The sequence below is a fragment of the Gouania willdenowi genome, chromosome 15 (genome assembly GCF_900634775.1).
Source record: "Gouania willdenowi chromosome 15, fGouWil2.1, whole genome shotgun sequence".
NCBI classification, from domain to species: Eukaryota; Metazoa; Chordata; class Actinopteri; order Blenniiformes; family Gobiesocidae; genus Gouania; species Gouania willdenowi.
This window is the reverse complement of record NC_041058.1, coordinates 18,971,239-18,984,998: the sequence shown is the minus strand read 5'-3', so window position 1 is coordinate 18,984,998 and position 13,760 is coordinate 18,971,239. Positions and strand designations below refer to the sequence as shown.

Genomic DNA, 13,760 nt, shown 5'->3' with positions numbered 1-13,760 from the left:
AATCTAAAAACAACAACAACAACAACAAAAACAACAACAATAATCCGAGGCGGTTCCACACAATGATTTATTGTTTATACCAGTTCTTTAAAATGATCATTATTGTACAGGTGCAGGTAGAGCTCTGTCACAGTGAAGTGGTTATAGGTTTACATTTTGTTTCTCTATGTATAATACGCTTGTAAAAACTAATTATGACCGGGTTTGTAACACGTGTTGTACAGCCAGAAGTTTCTGAGACCTCGTTATTTTGTCTTGTTTTAAACACGAGGTTTGGGATTTTATTCTGAAATTTTTCAAAATGCAACTGTTGTCGTAAAAATTACAACTTGACGTCAGGGTGCGCCACACCGGATTAACAACAGATAGATCACTTTATTAAATCACGGTAAGAAAAGTCCACGCGTGTTATCTCAACAAACCATGAACCAAGCAACCACAGGAAATAAGGTTTACACTTTTGGACTGTCAAAATAAAAGTGTCAGTGATCGAAGGTAATGACACTTATGTTGTTAAATGTGACATTTAAACCCAAACGTATCACCTGTTTTAATATAAGTGTAGGCCTGGTTAAAACGTTCTCATGTCTAAAAACTGGCTTTAAAACAAACAACAGAGAAATGTAATGTTTATTATCACTGGATCTAGGAAGACGTGCCAAAGTTCAAACTTGGAAGAGATGACAACTGCTTAATCAGCACATGTATGTGTTTGCAACTGTTGGTTTATTACTAAATAATTACCTCTCTGTAGAAATGTACATAATTGTATATAATCAATATATTAGTCATTGATGATATGGCATCATTCGTTTCCTTCAACAAGATGCTAAATTCTGACTGTGTTGTGAATTAGGAAAAGCATAGATGCATAATCATCACCTTTACTGACATGTGAAACATATCACAAATTAGGGCTGGGCACAAAAATCGATTTAACCGATTCATCGAATTTGTAGATAAAAATTATTTTTATTTTGCAAATTCGAGTTTAAAAAATAACTAAATACATTTTTGGCTGTTGCTCTGGGTCTGGGTCCATAACTCAGACAATTCTGACTGTAGTTCCTTCACTTCCTGTGCCGGACCTTTTCTAAATAAGCGTCATGTTTTTAGTAGTATTTTTAAAGGTGGATGTTGCTGTGTTAAATATGTTAAAATGAAAGAATATATATATGTCAGAAGTGGGATTTGAACCTACATCTGCGGAAGGAAACATCTTTATATTATGCTAGCGCTTTAGACCACTCAGCCTTCCTAACATGGTGTTTACACAGGCACAATACACTCTAAGGTCTGGGTCCGGAACTATAGACAATTTGTAAATTTATTGTTATTTTAATTTTTTCTCCACCACAGTTTTTTCAGACTTTTTCACATTCCGTCCGTGTGGGTTACCGTAGAGCGATGTGTGCCTCAGGGATGTTTAATTTTTTATTCACACTATGCTGAGATGCTAAGGGAAGAATTTTATTATTTTTTTTAATTGTACTGTTATATGTTATAAAATATGTAGTTATCTGATTTCTTAATCAGAATATTTAAGCTACTGTGAAGTTGCTGTTGCACTTTTGCTTAAACCTGGGTTAAAGCTTGACATTGTTGAAAGACAGAGGCTCATTTAACTTTTATTTTTAGCAATAAAGTTGCACTTTAGACAATATATCTGATGTCTGTTTCTTCTTATTTTTCCTGCCCACAGAAGCATTAAGGACGATGTCAGCAGTGATTGTTGTGCATGGTGGAGCATGGGCCATACCAGATGAACTGGCCCAGGCTTCTGTAGATGGAGTAAAGTCTGCAGCATGTCAAGGCTTCTCTGTGCTTAAAGGAGGAGGGAGTGCCCTGGATGCTGTGGAGGCAGCTGTGAGGATGATGGAGGACAACACTGTGTTTAATGCTGGTATTTTATTTTATTTTATTCTGTTTTTATTATTATTATTATTATTAAAAAAAACAACCACCCGTGTTTAATCACGGAACAGTTTTAATTTACGAATAAGCTAAACGAAACTATCCATCATTTTATTCAAGCCATGATGTCATATACAATGTGTAACTATCCTCCAATGAAAATCAACAAAAATCACAAATCTATTCACATTCATTTTCTGCTTTTCTTTTCACGCCTCTTGTTCTGATCTTCTGAGATTTCATGTGACCACAAAAAGACAAAAAGTTGAAAAATGTGGACTGCTACTTTTAGATTTAACCTGATAAAAAAAAAAAAAAAATGTATCCTTTATATCCTTTTTCAGACTTCATTGACATTTCCCTAATATGATATGATACGGATGAAATATTAGATTCACATTTCCTGCATTTTAGCTCTTCATACATTTTTTTTTATTTTTTTTTATTTTGTTTGTAAAATTGAAAAATTTGAGTTTATCAGTAATGTACTGACTCCATCTGGTGGCGAAAATGAAAATAGCACCGTAAAGGATAGAAATTACTGTCTTTTTTAATAATTAAAGAGCTGTATTCTGTTTATCTATCTATCTATCTATCTATCTATCTATCTATCTATCTATCTATCTATCTATCTATCTAAACATTGTTTGCTATGCAATTCATATGAAAAGTTAAAGGAAAACATGTAACTAAAATGCTAAATGAAAGTGAAGCACATTGAACATTTTATTAGTGTTGTCACATTCATTTTTTTTTTTACTGTTTTTTTCCACTTTGTGAGGAACAAACTCTTTTAGATACAGAATGATAAATGAAAGGATTGACGGTGAAGCTTCTGCTGTGTTGTCCCACAGCTAAACTGAGACGCCTGCTATGTCTAACTTTGTTTTCAACAGGACATGGTGCCACGCTGAACAATAATGGAGATGTGGAGCTGGATGCTATTATCATGGATGGTAAAACACTAGCCTGTGGTGCAGTGTCATCAGTGAAGAACATCGCCAACCCTGTGTCTCTCGCTCGTGCCGTGATGGACAAGGTCTTGTTTATGTTTCCTTGTATACAGTGCAGAGCATTGGTCAGTCAGTGGGTTGGAAATGATGTTTCAGTTTCTAATTAATGGTATTTCTTTCTTGTGAAGCGCTCAGGTATCTGCCTCCACATCCTTTTAAATTTGCTTAAAATCAGAGTCTTGATCTGTGGTGGTTGATATGAAATTTGCTCAGCCAACCTATAGCTTTAGCTCTTCTCTGGTTAAAATCGTGCCAAATGTTTTCTTACAAAGTCCTACAAATTTGGAAGCAATGTAAATGTCTTAATGTCTTGGTATACTGATGCATTAGGACGCGTGTCAAACTCATGACCCGGGGGTCAAATCCCACTCGGCCGCAATGCAAAGTAAAAATGGCTGAGAAAATGAATCGTTGTGTAAATGACCAAATATTGTAGCTATGGATATCGCAGTAGGATTGCAAATGGGCGTAACATATCTGCCAAATTTCCTCGGGAACTTAAGCTCAAGAAATTTGGCAATATTCAAAAAAATAGAAACTTTGAATGGTAATTATTTAATGAAATTAAGCAGAAATTGGGAGTCATTTTAAATTAAATTAATTCAATTTCAATCAAGTTGTCACAAATTCAAGAAACACAATGGAATTAATTTTTACTCTCAAATTGTGAGAAAAAAAAAACACAACTTTCCCAGAATCCTGCTCAATCCTCAAATGATTTGACAATATTTCCCCAAATTGAATAAATATAGTCACTACCTGTCACCTATTGCTTGGATATTCACATTCCCTTGTATACTCTGCATACAATTATATCATTTATACATTAATGCAAAGTAGCACTAATGTTGAATTTGTTTAATTCCTCACCTTTGCTGCCTACTTGAGATCAAACTTGACACCGCTATAATATGTCGTTCCCTAGGCAACAGCATCAGACTTGCTCATTGAGTCACTAGAGAAGTAGGATTCATTGTCGTTGTTGCTGTAGGATTTTCTTTTGACTGTTTCTTTTTCCTTGTATTTATCAGACCTCCCACGTTATGCTGACGGGCAGTGGTGCAAACCAGTTTGCAGAGAGCATGGGTGTAGAAACAGTTCCCACTGATGCACTGGTGACTGAATATGAGAGGAAGGAATGGGAAAAGCACAAGACTTATGTTAATGGAGTTATGGAGGATTTTAACGCTCAGTGGTACGTGTCTGCACTTACTGGCTTGAATTATGACACATTTTTCCCATCAACCAAAATTCCCAGTAAGTCTTCAAATTTGTTTGAAAGTTGTTGCTTTTTCTCCTTTAAATAACAATGAGTGTGTACCCTTACTCATACTTACTCATATGTTTAATCCCACCATTGCAAAAAGGGAACTGTCATTGTAATAGTGTCATAATGTTATAATACTATTTATAAAACTCTTAAGTATAAGAAAATCCAGCTAAATCTGTCTTGTTATGCTTTTATAAAAAGGAGCAAGAGGAGAAAGGAGCATATTATTCACTTTAATAATAATAATAATAATAATTCTTATTATTATTATTATCATCCACTTTAATTTATTCAATCTCAATTTGTTTTGGTGATGACAAACATGACTAAATGCAGAAATGATTCTCCTTTTTACAGCATTTTCATAATGTATCATCGTTGTGTCCTAGGCAGAGGTGTAAAGAGTACTGATATATCCTACGCAAGTAGAAGTACAGTTACTTGGTTGACGTACAAGTACAAGTACAAAGTAGCTTAATTAAATAGTACGCGAAGTAAAAGTTACTCCATGTTTATTTTTGGTAATAAATCTTGACACGGTTCCCTTGCATACAGTAAACATCTCATGTATAAACTTTAAAAGGAAGAGAAGAAATCTTGCATAATTGGAACTTAATTTATTTTCCACAAAGGCATCTGTATAAAATAAAAGGTTTGTCAAAAATATAAAATTCTTTATTATTTAAATAAAATAACAAAACAAAAAAAATTCTCAGGCTCTAAGTATAGCTACATTTTTGAAGTCTAAAACTGAGAAAATAACCGACATTTAATGCGGTTTTGGCGCCGTGCATTACGTTTAATCTGATTGGTCGGCTATGATGTGATGCATTTAATTGTCGTCTGGTCATTTCATTTTTTTCTATTTCACAATGTCCGTTGATCATTTAAAAATAAAAAGTAACAAATTACTCTGTAACAGTTGGGTTTAGAAATGTAATGAATTACTTCACTGCTTTTAAAACATACTTAAATACAAGTAAAATGACTGATTTAGACATATACCCATAAAAATAACTCAGTTACAGTAACGCGAGTACTTGTAATCAGTTACTTTAACCCCTGTCCTAGGGCTCATGATACTGTTGGAGCAGTTGCCTTGGATTGTACTGGCAATGTTGCATGTGCAACTTCCACTGGTGGGATCAGGAATAAGAAGATTGGTAGAGTGGGAGACTCTCCAGTCATTGGTATGACATCATTGCCTGAATACATTTTTCACATACTACATTATAGTTAAAAATTGTTGTTAAAATGATTGAATACTACATTGTATTGATCAGCATTGTATACACACTGTTGTTTTTTTATAAGGCTCTGGAGGATATGCAGATAACTTTAGTGGAGCAGTGTCTTGTACCGGACATGGAGAATCTATCCTCAAAGTCACACTTGCTCGCCTCATTGTGTCACACATAGAACAAGGTAAGCCTGTAAAACTCAGCTATTACCCGTGACATTTATATTTATTGTCTACATTCTCTGTCAGAGCATAAAAACATGACTGCAGCTTTAAACAGTGAAATAAACTGATGAATAACATCTCCAGGGGTGTGAATTAATGGCACCGAATAAAAACACAAGCGCTAAATGTAGAATATATTTGACATTTTTGTGTTATGGCAATACAATTCCCTAACCATTCAGCGTTTGACTTCGGAGACTGAAGCTATAAATAATGAAGGAATTAAAGATCATTGATTGGTTCTGTTTCTAAAATAAAAAAATAAAAAAACATGCAGTTTAATGACCAAGCATTACAGATAGATCTTCTAATTGTCAACATTTACTTTTTTCCTTTCAGGTAAATCAGTGTCAGATGCTTCCCAGTTGTCTCTACAGTACATGGGAGAGAGAGTTCATGGTGCAGGAGGATCGATAGTGGTTTCTCCATCAGGGCAGTGGGCCGCTACCTTCACCACTGAGAGAATGGCTTGGGCTGCTGCACAGCAGGATGAGCTGTGGTACGGCTTAGAGCCCAGCCAGAGAAATAAAGAGCACTTTTCTCAATAGTAGCTGCAGTAGCTTATTATATGACCTATTATATAAACTGTTGTAACATTCAGTTGTATCTTCACTGTAGTTTTCAAGGTAAAAATCCACTCCAATATGACGCCTGAGGGGCAAACCACCTAACGTACACAATTATTATAAGTATAGTATTTAGATCATTTTGAATCTCACTTACATAATAAATCTGCTCAATAACTGTGATTTCCTTTTTTTTTTTTTTTTTTTTTTTAAAGCACCAGAGCAATAACTCTGGAGGCTATTAGTAAGTAAGTAGTTTAAGTAAGTAGTTTATTTATAAAGCACTTTTTGCAGATAAAATCACAAAGTGCTGTACAGAGTTGTGGTAAAAATACAAGTGCAACATAATAGAATAATAAAACATGAGTGCATAAACATCTTAAGAGCAGCAACATTAAAGGATAATAAAAAAAATTAAAAATTAAAATCCAGTTAACTAAAAGCTTTTTTGTAAAGTGAAGTCTTCAGCAGTTTTTTAAGTGTAGACACTGTTGAGCTCCCTGAGAGACTGATGCAGGTTATTCCAGAGTCTGGGAGCTACAGCCTGGAATGCCAGGTCTCCTCTGGTTTTAAATTTAGTTTTTGGGGTCTTTAGGAGACCCTGACCTGAAGACCGAAGGCTTCGCCCTGATGAGTAGGGGCACAACAAGTCCGAGATATATTTAGGGGCCTGACCATGTAACGCTCGGAACGTGAGACCTAATATTTTATATTCTATGCGAAACTTAACTGGAAGCCAGTGCAGAGTAACAAGAATAGGGGTGATGTGGGATGTTCTGGAAGCACCAGTTAAAAGTCTGGCAGCAGCGTTCTGAACGATCTGGAGTCTGTTTAGGGTCGACTTATTAAAACAAGTAAAAACAGAATTACAATATGTAATATTGTCAATATGTGATGATATAAACGCGTGTATGACCAGTTCCAGATCAGATTTTGATAATAGATGCCTCACTTTAGAGATATTTCTCAGGTGGTAAAAGCAGTTTTTAGTCAATTGACGACAATGACCCTCCAAAGACATGGACTGATCAAAAACAACCCCAAGGTTTCTGAGGCTGGTTTTAACAGATGAGCCCAGATCACCAAGAGAGTTTTTAATTAGAGGGATGTTTTTATCAGGAGCAATGATCAGAGTTTCTGTTTTGTTTGAATTTATCTGGAGATAATTTGATGACAACCAGTTTTTAATACAGGATATACAATCTTAGATAAAAAGTGAAACTCTGAGTCATTTAAGGAGCAGTACAACTGGATATCGTCAGCATTAAAATGATAAGACACATTTTTAAAACCACGGATCAACCGACCAAGAGGCATCAGATACATTAAAAGCAAAACAGGCCCCAGAACAGAGCCCTGGGCGACTCCACATGACACGTTGGACATATTAGACATAACATTGTTAATAGCAACCTTAAAAGTTCTTCACCAGAAAACCCCATCTCAGATTTGAGTCGATCAACCAGTATACTGTGATCTACAGTATCAAAGGCAACTGTCAGAACAAGTAAAACTAAAACTGTGTAATGACCAGAGTCAGCCATCATCACGTCACTAGAAACTTTCAGAAGAGCAGTTTCAGTGGAGTGGATTGATCTAAAACCAGATTGATATTTATCATAAAAATCATGCTGTTCTATGTGTGAGGTTAGCTGCTTAGCAACCACTTTCTCCATGATTTTAGACATGAAGGGAAGCTTAGATATGGGCTGGTAGTTTATAGGCTCCCCCGGATCAAGATTGGGTTTTTTTAAGAATGGGGTTTATTGTCGCATGTTTAAAGAAGCTGGGGACTGAGCCAGATAAAAGTGAGATGTTTATCAATTTTACCACCCAAGGACCGACAACATCAAAAACATTTAAAAGCAGAGAAGTAGGAACAATGTCTACAGTGCTCGATGAGGGTTTCATTTTTCCTACTAAAGCTTGAACATCCTGTAGGCTGACAGGAGTGAAGGAGGACCATGAGCTCACAGGGGCTGATGCAGTGCACAAGCTAACCAAGGGAGGAGTGATGCTAGCCCTGATGTCTTGTACTTTGTTTACAAAAAAGTTTAAAAAATTGTTACAGTCCTCCTGTGTGTGTACAGGCACATGGGACGGTGAGGGTGCAACAAGATTTTCAATAGTATTGAACAAAACCTTGGGGTTTCTCTTATTTTGCAAAACAAGATTAGTGAAATAAGCAGAGCGGGCTCTATTATCTTTTCTTTTAAATGGAGTCAATGCACCTCGAGTATAGTGGTTTTCCACAAAAGTTCCACTTTCCGGCAGCTTCTCCTAAAGCTAAAAATAGCTTCATTCATCCACGGACAAGGTTTCTTATTAGAACCTGGAGTAAAGTTTGTCATAAAAGTGTCAACATCATCACAACTAGCAGTTGGGTCAAAAGAGGCAGAATTAGAATTATTAGGGGCTTGCATTTGGGTTTTAGCAGATTACGTTTAAAATAATAAATGGACAATTAATTAATCATTTTTGTCATTATTATTAGTATCAGAAAGTATTTTGTGTACAATTTATGCATCTTCTAAAACTTTAGAAAACATTGAATACAATATGCATGCAATAGTTTCAACAGTTTTATCAGCTTTTTATCAATCCTTAATATACAATAGATGGGAGGTGGAAGCTTTTATCACATTAGGGGTCACCAAACATTAAGAATAATGATCAATCTGAGCATTAATACAGGAAAGAACAAAGGAGTTTGTCTGTTGTTGTTGGTGGTTTTGGAGTCATTTTGTGTATTCTGTTGTCATTTTTGTATTTTTTTTCTTTGCTTGTGTGTTTTCGAGTAAATCTTTGTATATTTGTTGTCTTTTTGTGCAATTTTTGGAGTCATTTTTTGTATTTTTGCTGTTGATTTGTGTATATATCCATCAGTTTGTGTGTTTGTGTTTGTGTTTGGGGACAGCACAATACAAGACCGAGTGTCACATGTGGCCCCCGGTCCACCAGTTGCCCACATCCTGCAATCGATGAACAGAAGTTTGTGAGTTGTGAGTATAGTAGCTACTGGAAATATCTCTGTTTTTAAGTAAAATAAGCTAGATGTGTCTTTTATTTAAAAGGTTGTATATTCTGAAACAGAGAAACACTGTTTATCTTGTGCTGAGGTCAACTAAAGCTTTATTTTGGTTGAAGAGTTTGTTTATTCCTCACACAGCTCTTTGTTTTAAAAACTGTGTTTCTGCCTAAATGAGAGAATATTTGTTATTTGCTCCTTTGTGCTATACAGACATTGTTTGATCAGATGCTTATTTGTAATCTGACCAACTTCCTTAGTATTATCTGTAAGTTTACCAATTATTATTATTAATAGTGTCTTGTTCTGTCATTTTATTTTGTCGCTGCCCAACACTTTTGCTGTTTAAAGATGTCTTCCTGGATAATGGAACCTTTATCAAACCTGAGGTCAAAAATCACAGCATCTTTTTAACTCACGTTGCTTTCAAATGTCATTGTTTGGTCTGGAGAACGACCTTGAGGTCAAGACAAAATGTCGCAGGATGCCCCAGGAGAGTCAGAAAAACTGGGTTCATGTGATCTGAAACACATCCAGGCCACTTATTAAATAAAGTTAGCCAAACCAATTTATTATCTACGCTAAAGTAAACATTATGGAAATTGTGACAGTTTTAGATACAAGTATTTAAATGCAAATGATCTGTTGTAAAAGTAGTTTCATTTCTTTTGTCCTCCATAGCTCAGCAGTGTTTAATATTCTCAATTTACGGTCATCCAGTCAACTTTTGAACTAGAATAAATAGATATACACATGGGTTTTTGAAGCATATCTAGAATTTTCTAGACTGCAGGAAGCAAAACAGGTTTTTCATTAAAAAGGTTAACACAACAATAGCCCCAGTAATGAATTTGCCAGCAGTATTATTTACCTGGCTTCATTTTCTTTGTAAAGCTTTACTCATGTAAACAGACCTGATTCACCCTGGGCATGCAAACCAATAATAATAATAATAATAATAACTCTGTGACACATGATGGCATTTGAATTCATGAATCCTGAATCTGTGAGAATGATTTGCTGATATCAGCTGAAAGATATATAATTGTAGTCTTAACCAAAAGACACTAATAGTTCTTACAAATAATTTCAACGTTTTGATGAAATTGGGCCAGCATTTACATTTATTCATTTATTGAGGAGGAAAACTAGGGGGGAAGTACCATATGATATTCCTCACAATCTAATTTATGGTGGGCTCCTGTCCCCTCTTTCTCCCCATAACTACAAACCCAACACTGACATTTAAAAATAGGAGGCAGATAGGTAAAGCCCAATCACTTTTCTTGAACCATCACATTTTTCATCGGTTATATAATAAAAGCCAACAATTATTCTATGAAATGAGTTTCAAATGAAAATAAAATCAATTTCTTCCTGATTAACAAAAAAACAATTGTGATTAAACTATAAACTATGTTTGCATTTCAGTAAAAATCGATGATTATTATATGTGTTAAATGATCTAAAATATCTTGTTTTGCGTTATATACCTGCCACTGGTGGAGTCTATAGCTGACAATAGATGTGGTCTAAAAAAAATATTTAATGAAATTATTTTTGCTCAGATAATGATACATTTTTATATTACATTATTATATGTTTATATATGTAAGTCTTTGTTTAATTCAAAGTGCATAATTAGGGCTTTGAATCCAAGTTACAAGCTTTTCTGAGTGGATTTTGTGCTCCAAAGTGTACAAGATTATACTTGGAGGTGCTAGCATTCTTTCAAACTAGAAATGATTAATACATAAGCAAATATCTGCATTTATCCTTTACATAACCCACCTATTGATATTGTTAAATGGTTTTTGAAGTTATCAGCATTTACAGTCACCAATGTACGTCTGACTGCTCAGTTTACTGCGCTGGTAAATCTGGACATAAGTCAACCTCAATATAATAAAAATGTGTATCCAATTTTTCTCAAAAGCGTGTAACAAAGACAAATCAAATTAATTTAAACTCGTGCCAAAAAAAGAAAAAAAAAACTCAATTAGAGTTTGAGCTAGGGATACAACTTTTTCACTTTCGATACAATATCGATATTGCAACCAATACGATATCAGCAACAATCACACATACTTTTATTACTTATTTTGCAGTGCGGAATGTTAGAAAAGGCTTGATTAATTGATGTCACTCAAACAGAGAACAATAGTCAGCAACAGTGGGTATGAGAAAAACTGACCCATTTATTATTAACCAATCGGTTACATAAAGTATAACCTTCAACATAATATCAACAGTATTCTATAATTGAATAAATATAATATATATCGGGGATGCAGATGCAGTCCAATAAAATCCAATATTTGTTTTCGGGCTGATATCGGACCGATATCCTATATCAATATCGGATTGAGACACCCGTATTTTGAACCATAAAAAAAGCCAAAACCACCACTTTAAACACTGTTAACATCCATATTCTGACAGACTTTTACCGTACCTTAGTGTCGTTGAATGTTATTGAGAGGGGCATGTGCAATTTTATTGTACTTGTACAATGACAATAAAATTATTCTATTCTGTATTACCTTGTAATGCTGTCATTAATATTTCAAACCTTATTGCCACAGTGATTCTATAAACCAACTTATAGAAACCAATTCTAATATATTATATATGTATATATTAGAGGTGTCAAACATTTAATTATTTAATCGCGATTAATCACGCGACTTCCATAATTAACTCATGATTAATCGTCATTTAATCGCATAATTTGTATCTGTTCTGATTGTACATTAAAAGGATATTTTTCAACTTCATAATCTTATAAACATAGGAGTGGACCAATATGCTTACATTATGCAAAATATTTATCATTGCAACATTTAAAACTCAGCCTAACAGGATTCACCAAATGGACACATTAACATGAATTCAAAATCGACAAAGTAGTGTCCAACTCAACATTTGGAAAGAATTATTAAACATCCAGTTTTCAAAGAGCTTAAAATAAATAATTGATCCTTCTGCATCACAGCAGAGACATTTTCAGTTCGTCATCTAAACGTACCACCTCAAAAGCAAATAGCACACAATATGATTGTGCCTAACCACCTCACATGGGTAGAAATAAAACATAACACAAAACACAAAATCTCCACAATGCTAATCGGCCTGCAGGATGTAGCCACCCATTTAGCGATTGCTGTTGAAAGTTTGTTGCTTGTCGATTTGTCCAGTCTCCTCTGTAAACAATCCAACGTGGTCTGCCTTTGGTGTGGAGGGGGTGGGGCCACAGCATCGGCTGTATGGTTAGCAAGCTGGTGATATTTTAGACTTGACGTACCTCTATGATATGGCAACTCACACCGACAATTTATTATGAAACAGATTGATTTATTGCTTGTGTTCATTGAAAAATACACGACAAGATGCCAGTGAAAAAATAATCTCATATTAAATCGCAATCGCAATAGAGAGTTTTCACCGACGTCCCTTTCTGGGCAGTAACCCGGATGCGCGGCCATGTTGGAGGTAAGCGGTTGTTCACACTACATGTTGGAGGCTCACAGAGGTGTACTCTGTGATGGATAAATCACATAAAAGCTCCTCAAAATGCATATCATGCCCTTTCCTGCGGACTTGGTCCGCAGGAAAGGGCATGATATTTGGAAAAGATACGCTTTATTGGTGGTGCAGATCCATACGAGTCGGCTTCCTCGTCTTGGATCAATGACGACCCGGAGAGTCTTCCGTCTATTATGTATTTAGATATCGTCAACTACCTGGATTTCACCAAGTCCATACACAGCGGAAGACCTTAAATCTTATAGAAGTTTGGAGGTGGGCTGCAGCTGCAGAGGCTCACGTTAGCAACGGATATACTGTATGTCAGCAGAAAACTCAGTCAGTTCTAATAATTTCACAGTGAACCTGCAGCGTAGTTGCTCTAAAATAGTGTACGACCGCCAGACAATCCTAGATTCAGGCAAATCAAACAGTTAGATGTGATTACTCTGGACCTCGAGCCTCGGATTGCTATGCCGACTACATCTAGCGGCCTACGAAGCAGCAAAGCCTCATACCAGCAGTGTCCGCCAGTGGAGGAGATGTGTGATCAGAAGTAGGAGCAGGGCTAGCAACCAAGCTAAAAGCTAATCCTCAGAGAACGCCGCTTCCTTCCATCCTGTGTTCTAATGTCCGCTCCCTGGAGAACAAACTGGACTACCTGAGGCTGGATTTAAATGTAAGATGGGAGATGAGAGCGGCGGTGTTTGCATAAACACCAATAACAACTGGTGCAACAACGGTGAGCTCGTCTCATGTCGCTGCTCCTGATGTAGAACTACTGACTATAAAATGTAGGGATGTAACGATTCACTCAACTCCTGATACGATTTGATTCACGATACTGGGTTCACGATACGATTCTCTCACGATTTATTTTACAAAATGAGACTGTAGACAAATTTTTTTTTGGGGAAAAAAACTAGAAAATACTGTATTATTTTCCTTTTATATTTAATTGTCAAAAGAATCCCTTGGT

General features: G+C 35.6%; 1 protein-coding gene across 2 annotated transcripts; it reads left to right on the top strand.

Annotated features, from left to right (window-relative positions):
* Positions 1 to 338: 338 nt before the first annotated feature.
* Positions 339 to 6,315, top strand: LOC114476673 (isoaspartyl peptidase/L-asparaginase). Of its 2 annotated transcripts, none has more exons than XM_028468496.1 (7): positions 339 to 388; positions 1,703 to 1,903; positions 2,811 to 2,953; positions 3,959 to 4,122; positions 5,269 to 5,387; positions 5,512 to 5,622; positions 6,002 to 6,315. In XM_028468496.1, the coding sequence occupies exons 2-7, from the start codon at positions 1,717 to 1,719 to the stop codon at positions 6,208 to 6,210; spliced, it is 933 nt and encodes a 310-aa protein (XP_028324297.1). In that variant the 5' UTR covers positions 339 to 388; positions 1,703 to 1,716; the 3' UTR covers positions 6,211 to 6,315. The 2 variants fall into 2 exon arrangements, with proteins under 2 accessions (XP_028324297.1, XP_028324296.1); XM_028468495.1 differs by having other exon boundaries at positions 356 to 495.
* Positions 6,316 to 13,760: the final 7,445 nt, after the last annotated feature.

What these genes read in the sequence shown, in the direction of transcription:
- LOC114476673 (XM_028468496.1), top strand. Translation starts at nt 1,717, where the DNA reads ATGTCAGCAGTGATTGTTGTGCATGGTGGAGCATGGGCCATACCAGAT. An exon ending in GAGGATTTTAACGCTCAGTG is followed by an intron (nt 4,123 to 5,268) that starts GTACGTGTCTGC and finishes CCCCTGTCCTAG; the next exon opens with GGCTCATGATACTGTTGGAG. An exon ending in GGGAGACTCTCCAGTCATTG is followed by an intron (nt 5,388 to 5,511) that starts GTATGACATCAT and finishes TTTTTTTATAAG; the next exon opens with GCTCTGGAGGATATGCAGAT.